The following is a 13,223-nucleotide window of genomic DNA, read 5'->3' on the forward strand; positions in this document are numbered from 1 at the left end:
TTCTGGAATAAAGGAAAAATATCCGCAACCCACCAATCTTCCGGAACCGCGCACGTCCCCATTGATGATGCAAAGATCATCGCCAAACTCTCAGTAACCTCCTACCTTACTTCGCCGAGTAGCCTTGGGTACATCTCATCCGGTCCCGGTGACTTATCCAAAAGATGCTTTCCTAAATATCCAGCACATCCTCTTTTTAATTGTCTACTTGTTCAAGCTTTTCAGGATGCTGCAAGTCATCACTACAATCACGAAGGTCATTCTCCACTGTGAGATCTCACTAAAATCTAGCAACTCCCCAAGTTAATGTTCCAATAACAAATCAAGAACAATTTCCCGTCTTGCAGGCTTATCTACATAATTGTAACAATAAACCTTCCTAAAAACACCTAACAGACACCAACCCATCCAAACCTCTTGCGCTATGGAGATGCCAATCGATATTTGGGAAATTAATATCTCCCATCGCGGCAACTCTGTTATAATCATAGCTTTCCATGAACTGTTTCCCTATCTGCTCCTCGATATTCCTGCTACCATTGGGCGGCCTATGAAAAAAACAACTAGTAAAGTTATTGGATTTATCCGTAGGTAACTCCTCCATGGCGTCTGCCTTTCCTGCAGCTGTGTCACAATCTCTGATCAACGGTGCCACGCCCTCAGCTCTTTTTCCCACCCGCGCCCGTTCTGAAACATCTAAGAGTTGGCACATGACGTATCCATTCCTGTCTCTGAGCCTTCCAAGTCTCTGTAATGGCCACCAAATCATATCTCCAGGTGATTACTCTGGAAGATTGAACGGGGCACGACGCGCAAGCGCGTGAGGCAGCAGGAGAGTTTAAAAAGCGAGCAGATTAACAGAGCGGGGGACGAAGTGGAGGGTAGGAATGCTTTGGCTCCAGAGTCTTCGGCGAGCTGATGTTGAGGACTAGCTTCCTTGCAGTGAGATAGGGCCAGGTAATCTCCCTCAATTAATCTAATTAATTTAGGAATAGGTAATGGAGGCAGCAGTTAGGGCAGTCGAGTGTTCCGTTAACAATATGTCGAAAGTCCAGGCGAGCACAAACGTGCCTGATGACCACACCTGCAAAAGGTGCATCCAGATGCAGCTCCTCACAAAACGTGTTAGGGAGCTGGATAAATTTCAGATCATTCGGGAGGCAGAAGGAGAAATAAACAGGAGTTACAGGGAGACATTCACCCCTAAATGCCAGGAGGCATGTAGCTGGGTGACTGTGAGCGGAGGGAAGGGGAATAGACAGAATGAGCAGAGTACCCCTGCGGCGGTTCCCACCAATAATAAGTATACCGTTTTAGACACTGTTGGTGGGGACGACCTACCAGGGACAATTTTTAGTGGTCACGTCTCTGGCAGTGAGACTGGATCCTCAGCTCAGAGGGGATGAAGTGAAAAGAGGAGAGCAGTAGTGGTAGGGGATTCGATGGTTGGGGAGAGAGATAGGAGGTTCTGTGGGAGAGATCCAGAATCGCGGATGGTCTGTTGGCTTCCTGGAGCCAGCGTCCGCGATATCTCGGAACGAGTTCTCAGTATTCTCAAGTGGGGGTGTGAGCAGCTGGATGTCGTGGTCCATGGAGGGACAAATGACGTGGATAGGAAGTAGGAGGCTGTCCTGCAAAGAGTGTTTAGGGAGTTAAGTGCAAAGTTGGAGGAAGGGACCTCCAGGGTTGCCATCTCAGGATTGTTACCCGGGCCACGTGCAAGTGAGGGCAGAAATAGGAAGATCATGCAGCTAAATACGTGGTTTGGGACTTTGTGCAGGAAGGATAGATTCATGTTTCAGGAGAATTGGGCCTTGTTCCAGGGAAGGTGGCGCTTATACCGATGAGACGGGTTGCAACTGAACTGGTGGGGGACTAACATCCTTGCGGGAAGGTTTGCTAGTGCTGCACCGGGGGATTTAAACTGGATTTGCAGGGGGAGGGGAACCAGAGTGTTAGAGCAGATTGTGAGTTGGAGCAGTATAAAGGTCATGCGCGAGCTGCAAGTACAGTACATGGAGTAAAGGCAGATCCAGCATTTGAGGAAAGAGAAGCAGAATAAAGTCTGTATAGATAGTTAGGCAGAAGGGCTAAAGTGCGTGTACGACAATGCAAGAAACATCAGGAACAAAGGTAATGATATATTGCCCTTACTATATCTCAGTTCTATCCATACTGACTCTACATCTCCTGATTCTATGTCACACCTCGCAAGGGACTGAATTTCATTCTTCACCAGCAGAGCCACCCCATCCCTTCTGCCCATCTGTCTGTCCTTTCGATGGAACGTATACGCTTGATTGTTCATTTCCCAGTGAAAAGTGGCAGATACGTTCACCTCGGAGAAATGTGAGGCGGTATACTTTGGAAGGACAAACTCCAAGGCAGAGTACAAATAAATGGCAGGATTCGTGGTAGTGGGGAGGAGTAGAGTGATCTGGGGGCGGGGTACATGTCTACAGTTCCATGAAAGTTGCCTCACAGGTTGATAAGTTAGATAAGAAAGCCTATGGGGTGTAGGCTTTCATAAGTCGAGAGATAGAATTTTAGAGTCGCGATGCAAAGATTCAGCAGTATAAAATCCTGCTTAGGTCACACGTGGAGAACTGGTCGCCTCACTATAGAAAGGATGTGGAAGCATTGTAGACGGTGCAGATGAGATTTACCAGAATGTTGCCTGGTTTAGAGAGTGTGCATTATGATCAGAGATTCAGGGAACTAAGGCTTTACTCTTTGGAGAAAAGGAGGATGAGAGGAGACATGATAAAGATGTACCAGATATTAGGAGGAGTAGATAGAGTGGATTGCCAGCGCCGCTTCCCCAGGGCACCACTGCTCAGTACAAGAGGACATGGCTTTAAGGGAAGGGGTTGGAAGTTGAAGGGGGATATTAGAGGAAGGTGTTTTTACTCAGAGAGTGGTTGGTGCGTGCAATTCACTGCCGAAGTCAGTGGTGGAGGCAGATACATTAATGAAATTTAAGAGACCACTAGACAGAGAAATGGAAGAATTTAAGGTGGGGGGTTATATGGGGGGCATGGCTTAAGGGTCGGCGGGGCATTGTGGGCCAAAGGGACTGTAATGTGCTGTATTATTCTATGTTCAATGTTGTAACATTGCCAGACATTTCTTATTCGTCACTTCCGCCTATGAAGCCTCACTTAGACGAATTGCCTTGCCTGTCCTGACTGTTCACTACAGTGACATTTTCTCAGCCTAGTGATGGCACCCCTCCTCCTTTAATTCCTTCCACTTTCTCACGGCTAAAAATAGGGAAACCCGAAATATCTTGCTCTCCTGCTTGCTCCTCCTACACCCAACTCACAGTAATGGCTACAATGTCATAATTCACGCATTGATTCATTCCCTGAGCTCAGCCGCCTTTTTTTAAAGCGTCCTGCAGTGAAATATACGGAGCTCAGGGCACCAGTCGCATTATGTCTAAACTCTTGACATCTGAATTTTTCTGCGATCTTACCATCATCTGTCTCCATAGCGACTCCGCTATTTGCTCTGGAGCTCTGCATCCCATCCCCCTGCAACTCCCAAAAACTCTCATGCACAGCACTGACAAACCATCCCGCTAGGGTATCAGTTCCCCTCCAGTTCAGGTGTAAACAGTATTACATCTCTTCTATCTAGACCCATCTTCCTCGGAAAAAAATACAATGATTCCATGTTTTAGAGCCCAAACACTTATACTACGTGCTAATCTGTATGGCCTTCCTCTGTCTGAACACACTGGGACGGGTAGTGGTCTTGTCCTTTAATTTAATACCTAAATCCCTGTCAACACTTTGCAAAACCACCTTCCCATAGATACCCAATTTATTTGTACATATATGCTGCTCACTCACTTAAGAATCACAGAGAAGGAATGGTGTGCTGAGAAAAGAGGAAGGAAGTGTAGGAGAGTGGGGCCACAGAAAGGGTGTTCAGTTTGCAGCCCTTGGTTCAGAACTTGTGAGTTACCATTTTCTTGCTCCCTATCTTTGCTTGGAGCCAGCTTAAAATCCGAAATCCACTGACCCATGACTCGGAGTCAGAGACAGAGCGAGAATCCCTCCTTATAATCCCATCACACACTCCCCGGGTCAGACACAGACAGAATCTCCCTCCGCAACGATCCTTCACACACGCCCGGGGTCAGGCGCAGAGTGCAGCTCCCTCCACTCTGTCCCAACACACACACCCTAGGGCATACACGAAGCGAAACTCCGTCCACACCGTCCCAGCATAGTCTTCCAGGGTCAGTTAACCTGCGAAGCTCCCTAAATATTATCCCATCACACTCCCGGGGTCGGACATGTGAAGTACCTCCCGCACCGTCGCAGCACACCCTACCGGAGTCAGCAAAAGTACGAAACCCTCTCCCTCATCCGTTTCCCCCACTCACCAATACCCAGATTTTCGGCTTTCCAGTAGTCTTGAATGGTGTGTGTGTCTCGGAGATGGTGTGTGTGTGAGCGGATTGTGTGCTGCCGTTAGAGGAAGGAAGGGGAGGAGGGAGAAGACCAGAGAAAGGGTGCTGAGAATGCAAACACTGATGCAAGTGGTGTAGAACACGTGACCGGACTGAGATGCAGAGTTGTGGAGAGTTTCAGATCCTGGTGATCGATATCCGGTGCAACAGGTGGGGAGGTGAAACACCACCCATCATCTCTCCCTCTTACTACTCATAATTTCCTGTGACACAGAGTGGGAGGAGAGTGGTGGGACGACTTAGATGGGGAGCGTTTTGCACATGGAGTGTATCACCGAGATGGGGAAGGGACGTATGGTTACGTAAGGGATGATGGAGACGGCGAAGTGTGCAGAAGGGGGTTTGGGTCACGGAGACGGGTTTGCTTGGAACTGAGGGATGGGTGACGGAGACGAGAGTGGTGTATTGCAGACAGTGTGTGACGGTGACAGGAAGCACTGTAGGGGAGAAAGCTTGACGGGGTTGGATAGGGATTTTGCAGAGAGAGTGTTTTATGCATACGGATTGAAGTGTTTTCGATTGCTTTGGAATTACATTGCAGGATAACTTTCTCCGAATATTTCCTTCCTATCAGATCCTCGGCATCCCGAATGACCCTGAGTTCATCCAGTTCCATTTCCAACTCCTCAAAGCGGAATGTTAGAATATGCAGCTGGATGCTCTTAAGAACATAAGACTCAGGAGCAGAGGTCGGCCATTCGACCCATCGAGTCTGCTCCGCTATTTTATCATGAGCTGATCCATTCACCGATTTAGTTGCACTTCCCCCGCCTTCTCACCATAACCTTTGATGCCCTGGCTACTCAGATACCTACCAATCTCTGCCTTAAATACACCCAATGACTTGGCCCCCACTGCCGCTCGTGACATCAAATTCCAGAGATTCAAAACCCTCTGGCTGAAACAAAAAAAAAATCTTCGCATCTCTGTTCTGAATGGGCGCCCTTCAATCCTTAAATCATGCCCTCTCGTAATAGACTCCCCCATCGTGGGAAATAACTTTGCCAAATCCACTCTGTCCATGCCTTTCAACATTCGAAATGTTTCTACGAATGTTTCTATTCGAAATTCTTCTAAAATCCAAGAAGTACTGTGCTAGAGCGGTCAATCTTTCGTCATATGTTACCGTCTCATTCCCGGACTCATCCTACTGAAATTTCTCGGAACCCTTTCCAACGTCAGCACATCCTTTCTTAAATAATGTGCCTAAAACTGCACACAGCATTCTAACTGAGTTCTTACCAGTGCCTTATAGAGCTTCAACATCACAGCCTTGCTCCTATAATCTATTCTTCTAGTTGTAGACAATAGGTGCAGGAGTGGGCCGTTGGTCTTTTCGAGCCAGCACCGCCATTCAGTGTGATCACGGCTGAACATCCACAATCAATACCCTCTTCCTGCATTCTCCCAATATCCCGTGACGGCGCTATTTTTACGAGTTCTATCTAACCCTTTCTTGAAAGCATAGAGAGAATTGGCCTCCACTGCTTTCTGAGGCAGAGCATTCTATAGATCCTCAACTCACTGGGTGTTTTTTTTTTCTCTCTCCCGAACTCCGTTCTGAATTGGTTACTCCTTAAACTGTGCCCTTTGGTTCTGCACTCCCCCATCATCGGGAAAATGTTTCCTGCCTCTAGCGTGTCCAATCCCTGAATAATCATATATGTTTCAATCAGGTCCCCTCTCATCCTTCAAAATTCCAATGTATACAAGCCCAGTTGCTCCAATCTTTCATCACCCGACAGTCCCGCAATCGCGGTAATCAACCTCGTGAACCTTTGCTGCACTCCCTCAATAGCAAGAATGTCCTTCCTCAAATTTGGAGAACAAAACTGAACACAATACTCTAGAAGTGGTCTCACGAGGGCCCTGTGCAACTGCAGAAGGTACTCTTTGCTCTTATACTCAACTCCCCTTGTTATGAAGGCCATCATGCCATTAGCTTTCTTCACTGTATGCTGCACCTGCATGCTTACTTTCAGTGTCTGATAAACAAGGACACCTAGATCTCATTATACTTCATTTTTTCCCAACTTGAAACCAATCAGATAGTAATTTGCCTTCCTGTTCTTGTCACCAAAGTGGTTAACATCAAATTTATCCACTTTAAACTGCATCTGCCATGCATCTGCCCACTCATCCAACCTGTCCAAATCACCCTGCATTCTCCTAAAATCCTCCTCGTATTTCACACTACCACCCAGCTTTGTTTCATCTGCAAATTTGCTTATTTTATTTTTAATCCCTTCATCTGAATCATGAATGTATACTAAAAATAGCTGCGGTCCCAACACTGAGCCTTGAGGTACCCCACTAGCCACTGTCTGCCGTTCTGAAAACGACCCGTTACACCCTACTCTTTGTTTCCTGTCAGCCAACCAATTTTCTATCCATGTCTGTACTCTACCCCCAATACCATGTGCTCTAATCTTGCCCATTATTCTCCTGTGTGGGACCTTATCAAAGGTTTTTTGAAAGTCCGGGTACACGACATCCACTGACTCCCCTTGTCCATTCTCATAGATAGATTCTCATAAACTTCCAGAAGATTAGTCTTGCGGAGTCAGACAATAGATGTGATACCCACCACACGGACCCAACACACAGAGCCTAGGTCACAGACTGAGTAATCCTGTCACTCTCTCTCTCTCTCTCTCTCTCTCTCTCTCTCTCTCTCTCTCTCTCTCTCTCTCTCTCTCTCTCTCTCTCTCTCTCTCTTTCTCTTTCCTTTCCTTGAGAGTAGGAGCGGGGGAATGGGGGATTTTACCTCACCTTTCCTGCTGGTCAACGTTGAAAGAATAATTTGCTTTCGGGGATAGACCAATGTGGTTGAGGACGCACATATTTCTGAGACTGGTGGTCTGGCAGAAGTCCCGAAGTGAATTTGCGATTGTTCTGGATTCAAGGGCCGAATACAACTCAAGGGATTTTAGTCGATATTGGCTCCGGGTCCTGTTCATCTCCTCATATTGTTCCACAAGTCTCAGCTGGTCTCGTTCGGAAGAGATCAGGGAGGGGCGAAACTCTGTCAAGAAGAAAAGAGAAATTTGCAAAAGTTTCGGAAGGCTAGGTATTTTTTAAAATATTATAAGGCTAGCAGGAAGGATCTTAAGAGGGAAATTAGGAGAGCCAGAATGGGCCATCTGAAGTCCTTGGAGGCAGGATTAAGGAATAATTATTCGGGACTGGATGAGATGTACCCCAGCTACAATGACAGGCGAGAGATGAGATTGCTGAGCCTCTGGCGATGATCTTTGCATCGTCAATGGAGACGGGAGAGGTTCCGGAGGATTGGAGAGTTGCGAATATTGTTCCTTTATTCAAGAAAGGGAGCAGAGGTAGCCCAGGAATTTATAAACTAGTGAGTCGTAACTCAGTGGTTAGTAAATTGATGGAGAAAATACTGAGAGGGAAGATTTATGAACATTTGGAGACGTATGATATGATTAGGAATAGTCAGCATGTCTTTGCTTAGGACAGGCTGTGCCGTACGAGCCTGATTGAATTTTTTGAGGATGTGATTAAACACATTGATGAAGGAAGAGTAGAAGATGCAGTGTATATGGATTTCAGCAAGGCATTTGATACGTTACTCCAGGTAATGGTTATTGAGAAAGTAAGGAGGCACGGGATCCAAGGGGACATTGTCTTGTGCAACCAAAACTGGCTCACAGAAGGTAATGAGTGGTTTTAGACGTGTCATGTTCTGCATGCCAGTGGTGTGCCTCAGGGACCTGTTCTGGGACCCTAACTTCTCGTGATTTTTTAGTGACCTGGATGAGGAGGTGGAGGGTTGGGTTAGTACGTTTGCTGCTGACACAAAGGTTAAGGGTGTTATGTACACTGTGGAGGACTGTCAGAGTTTACAGCGGGAACTTAATAGGATGCAAAACTGGGCTGAGAAGTGGCAGATGAATATCAACCCAGAGAAGTGTAAAGCGGTTCATTTTGGTAGGTCAAATATGATGGCAGAATATGGCATTAATGGTAAGGCTCTTGGCAGTGTGGAGGATCAGAGGAATCTTGGTGACCGAGTCCATAGGACGCTCAAAACAGCTGCGCCGGTTGACTCTGTGGTTAAGAAGGCGCATGGTGTATTAGGTTTCATCAATCGTGGACCTAAATTTAGAAGCCCAGAGGTAATCTTGCAGCTATATAGGTCCCTGGTCAAACCATTGGAGTACTGTGCTCAGTTGTTTTCGCCTCACTGAAGAACGGATGAGGAAGCCATAAAAAGATTGAGAGGAGATTTACAATGATGTTGCCTGGAATGGGAACCTATTTGTGAATAGGTTGAGTAAACTCGGCTTTTTCTCGTAGGAGCGACGGAGGATAAGAGGTGACCTGACAGAGATGTATAACATGATGAGAGGCACTGATCGTGTGGACAGTCAGAGACTTTTTCCTACGGCTGAAATGTCTATCAGGAGTTGGCACAGTTTTAAGGTGCTTGGAAGTAGTTACAGAGGAGATGTTAGCGGTAAGCTCTTTACTGAGAGAGTGATGGGCTGCCGGCAACGGTGGTGGATGGGAATACGATAGGGTGTTTTAAAAGACTTTTGGATAGGTACATGGAGCAGAGTAAAATAGAGGGTTAGTGGTAAGCCAAGTAATTTCTAACGTAGGTACATGTTCAGCACAACTTTGGTGGCCGAAGGACCTTATTGTGCTGTAGGTTTTCTGTTTTCAGGAAAACTACACAACTCAGAACATGGGTCCCAGCAACATATCATCCAGGACTCTCATTTCCTCCACAGAGTATCCTTTTGTTACCCTTGTTAACGAATCCCGACAGCTCGCCTCTGCTCTTCTTCAAATTACCTTCTGAGCCACAGAACAGAACATTAAACAGAGCCGCCAAATTGCTGTCAGCAACTACCACCACACACACACACACAAACATGCATTCGAAGTGGGTGGTGATCTAATGGGTCCTACAGGGAGTGGTGTCCACGCAGACATGGGTTCACTGATGCAAAGCTCCTCCGGCACCATCGCAGCACACTCTAATGGAGCCTGAAAAACTGTGCAACTCTCTCCCTCCTCCGCGCTACCCACTCACCAACACCCAGCCTATAGGCGTACGAGTGTCCAATTGAGTGTGCCTCTCCAAGATGGTATGTCTCTGCGTGTGTGTGTGTGTGTGTGTGTGTGTGTGTGTGTGTGTTTGTGTGTGTGTGTGTGTGTGTGTGTGTGTGTGTGTGTGTGTGTGTGTGTGTGTGTGTGTGTGTGTGTGTGTGTGTGTGTGTGTGTGTGTGTGCTGCGAGAAGACCAAGGAAGGGGAGGAGAGAAATGGCCAGGGAAAGGGTGTTAAGATTGCAGATACTGAAGCAAGTGGTGTGGAACCACACGACCGGCCTGTGCATACAGAGCTGCTGAGAAGCTCAGATCCTGTTGGTAGATATCCAGTGGGAGGGCGATGTGTGATACTAGGCGTCATCTCTCCCTTATACTGACCAGAATTGCCTGACACACAGAGAGGGACGGGGGAGTGAGCGGAGTCGACGTAGATGGGGATCGTTTAGCAAACGGAATGTATCTCGGATACGGAGATGGGCGTAGGGAACGTACAGTATGTGAGAGCGGGTAGAGAGAGTGTGTCAAATAGAGAGAGAAGGGAGTCAGCGCAGAAAGAGAGACAGGGAGAGGGAAGTAGAGACATAGAGATTTGGATGTGGGCAGAGAGTGTGTGTGTGGGCGTAGAGTGAAGCAGGAAGAGAGAGAGGGAGGGAGAGAGAGATAGAGAGAGATATAGATCTATAACCCATGGAATGTCCGTACAGACAGGACCGGGGTCAGACAGAGTGAAGCACCCACAATTCCGTCCCATCAATCATACCCGGAGTTAGACACAGAGTGATGATCACTCCACACCGTCTCATCACAGTAATCTTGCGTCAGACACCGACCCTTTCGTTCTCCGGCTATCTGTAGCTATCTGTTTGTCTGTCTGTCTGTCTGTCTGTCTGTCTGTCTGTCTCTCTCTCTCTCTCTCTCTCTCTCTCTCTCTCTCTCTCTCTCTCTCTCTCTCTCTCTCCCACATACTCTATCCTTAAGGTTAGGGGCGTGGGAGGGGTGTTTTACCTCACCTATCCTGCTGGTCAACAGTTGGCAGAATTTGCTTTCGGGTACAGAGAGATTCTTGTTGAATGTGTAACCACGCTTGCGACAGTTGGTCTGGCCGAGGACCAGAAGTTAATTCGGGGTTATCCTCGATTCAACGTGTGAATGCATCTCATGGACATTTAGACGATATCGGCACCGGTTTCTGTTCAACTTGTCCCCAAAGGTTTCTTGTCTCGGTCGGAAGTGATCGGAGAGAGACGAATATCTGTCAAAAAGAAAAGTAAAGCTTACAAAAGGGGTTCGTAAAGTTTGGTAATTTTAGAGATCTCGAAGATTATAAGGCTACTAGGAAGGTGCTTAAGAAGGAAATTAGGAGAGCCGGAGGGGGCCATGTGAAGGTGTTGGCGGGCAGGATGAAGGAAGACCCCAAGACATTCTACAAGTGCGTGAAGAGCAAGAGGGTAAGTCGTGAAAGAATTGGACCCATCAGGTGTGACAGTGGGAAAGTGTGTACGGAACCAGAGGAAATAAGAAAGGTACTTAATGTATACTTTGCTTCTTATTCCCTATGGAATAGGATCTTGGTGATAGTAGTGATAACTTGCAACAGACTTAAAAGCTTGAGCATGTGGAAAAGTCACTCGGACCGGGTGAGATTTAAACTAGTCTACCATGAGAGGCGAGGGAGGCGATTACTGAGCCTCTGGCGATGATATTTGAATCATCAGTGGGGACGGGAGAGTTCCTGGAGGATTGGAAGGTTGCGGATGTTGTTCCTTTATTCAAGGAAGGGAGAAGAGATAGCCCAGGAACTTATAGACTAGTGGGTCTTACACCACAGGTTGGTAAGTTGATGGAGAAGATCCTGAGAGGCAGTGTTTATCAACTTTTTGTGTTGAGTGATATGATTAGGAATAGTCAGAATGGCTTTGTCAAGGGCAAGTTGTGCAGATTTCAGCAAATCAATGTTAAGTTTCCCCATGCATGGCTTATTGAGGAAGGAAAGAGGCATGGGATACAAGGCGACATTGCATTTTGGATCCAGAACTGGCTTGCCCACAGAAGACAAAGTGTGGGTGTGGACGGTTCATTTTGGGCTTGTAGGTCGGTGACCAGTGGAGTACCTCAGGGATCTGTTCTGGGACCCTTACTGTCCGTGTTTTTTTTTTAAATCACCTGGATTAGGAAGTGGAGCGATGGGCTAGTAAGTGGAATTGATAATGCAGTGGTGGTTGGGAGTGTGGAGGTGTGGTGACATCTTGAGGTCCGAGTCCATAGAACGCTCAAAGCAGCTGCGCAGGTTGACGCTGTGGTTGTGAAGGCGTATGGTGTATTTTCCTTCATCAATCGTGGAATTCGATTTAGAGCCGACAGGTAATGTTGCAGCTATATATGACCCTGCCCAGATCCCACTTGGAGTACTGTGTTCAGTTCTCGTGGCCACAATACATAAGTAATTTGGAAGCCATAGAAAGGGTGCAGAGGAGATTTACATGGATGTTCCTTCTATTGGGGAGCTTGCCTTCTGATAATTGGTTGAGGTATTCTCCTTGGAACGACGGAGGATGAGAGGTGACCTGACAGACATGGACAATATGATGAGAGGCTTTAATCGTATGGCTAGACAAAGATTTATTTTTTTCCCTAGGGCTGAAGTGGTTGCCACAAGAAGGCACAGTTTAAGTAGCTGTGGTGTAAGTACACGGACATGTCAGGGGTATATTTTTACTCAGAGGGTGATGAGTCTGTGGAAATGGCTGCCGGTAACGGTGGTGGATGGGGATAGGATAGGGTCATTTGGGAGACTTTCAGATGGGTACATGGAGATGAGTGAAGGGCTATAGGTAAGCCAAGTATTTTCTAAAAGAGGGACATGTTCGGCACGACATTGTGGGCCGAAGAGCCTGTATTGTGCTGTAGGTTTTCTATGTTTCTATGAAAACTGCGCAACTCAGAACATGTGTCTAAGCAACATACCATCCAGGACTCCCATTCTCTCCACAGAGCCCCCGTTTGTTACCCATCACAGGGCGCTGAAAGCAGCTGCGCAGGTTGACCCTGTGGTTAAGCAGGCGTACGCTGTATTTGCCCTCATCAATCGTGGAATTCAAATTAGAGCCGAGAGGTAATGTTACAGCTACGTAGGACCCTGGTCAGTCCCCCCTTGGAGGACTGTGCTCACTTGCCGTCTCCACACTACGGAAAGGATTTGGAAGCCTAGAAAGGGTGCAGAGAAGATTTACAGGGATGTTTCCTCGAGTGGGGATCATGCCTTATGATAATACGTTGAGCTTTTCTCCTTGGAGCCAAGGAGAATTAGAAATGAGACAAGCAGGTGGAAAATATGATGAGAGGCATTAATCGTATGGATAGACAAAGCCATTTTTCCCCATGGTTGGAATGGTTGCCACAAGAGGACACTGTTTAAGTAGCTGGGGTGCAACTACAGAGGAGATGTCAGAGGTATATTTTAATTCAGAGAGTGGTGAGTGTGTGGAATGGGCTGCCGGCAACGTTGGTGGAGGCAGATACAATAGGGTCTTTTAAGAGACTTTCAGATGGGTACATGGAGCTTAGTGAAGGGCTATAGGTAATGTCTAAAATTACCAAGTAATTTCTAAAAGAGGGACATGTTCGTCACGACTTTGTGGGCCGGAGAGCCTGTATTGTGCTG

General features: G+C 47.0%; 1 protein-coding gene across 3 annotated transcripts in view; it reads right to left on the reverse strand.

Annotated features, from left to right (window-relative positions):
* The window catches only part of LOC132387542 (oxidized low-density lipoprotein receptor 1-like), a 52,106-nt gene extending 39,349 nt beyond the window's left edge, over nucleotides 1-12,757 (reverse strand). Inside the window, exons 1-3 of one of the 3 annotated variants that reach the window (XM_059959920.1) lie at nucleotides 12,527-12,757; nucleotides 10,568-10,814; nucleotides 7,256-7,508 (exon numbers count right to left, since the gene is read on the reverse strand). In XM_059959920.1, coding sequence (XP_059815903.1) covers nucleotides 7,256-7,443 — 188 coding nt within the window. In that variant the 5' untranslated portion in view covers nucleotides 7,444-7,508; nucleotides 10,568-10,814; nucleotides 12,527-12,757. Of the gene's footprint in view, nucleotides 1-7,255; nucleotides 7,509-10,567; nucleotides 10,815-12,526 lie in introns of those variants that run through there. The other 2 variants (XM_059959918.1, XM_059959919.1) reach the window with 2 other exon arrangements.
* Between the last annotated feature and the right edge of the window lie 466 nt (nucleotides 12,758-13,223).

Source organism: Hypanus sabinus, unplaced genomic scaffold (genome assembly GCF_030144855.1).
Source record: "Hypanus sabinus isolate sHypSab1 unplaced genomic scaffold, sHypSab1.hap1 scaffold_1964, whole genome shotgun sequence".
Lineage (NCBI taxonomy): Eukaryota > Metazoa > Chordata > Chondrichthyes > Myliobatiformes > Dasyatidae > Hypanus > Hypanus sabinus.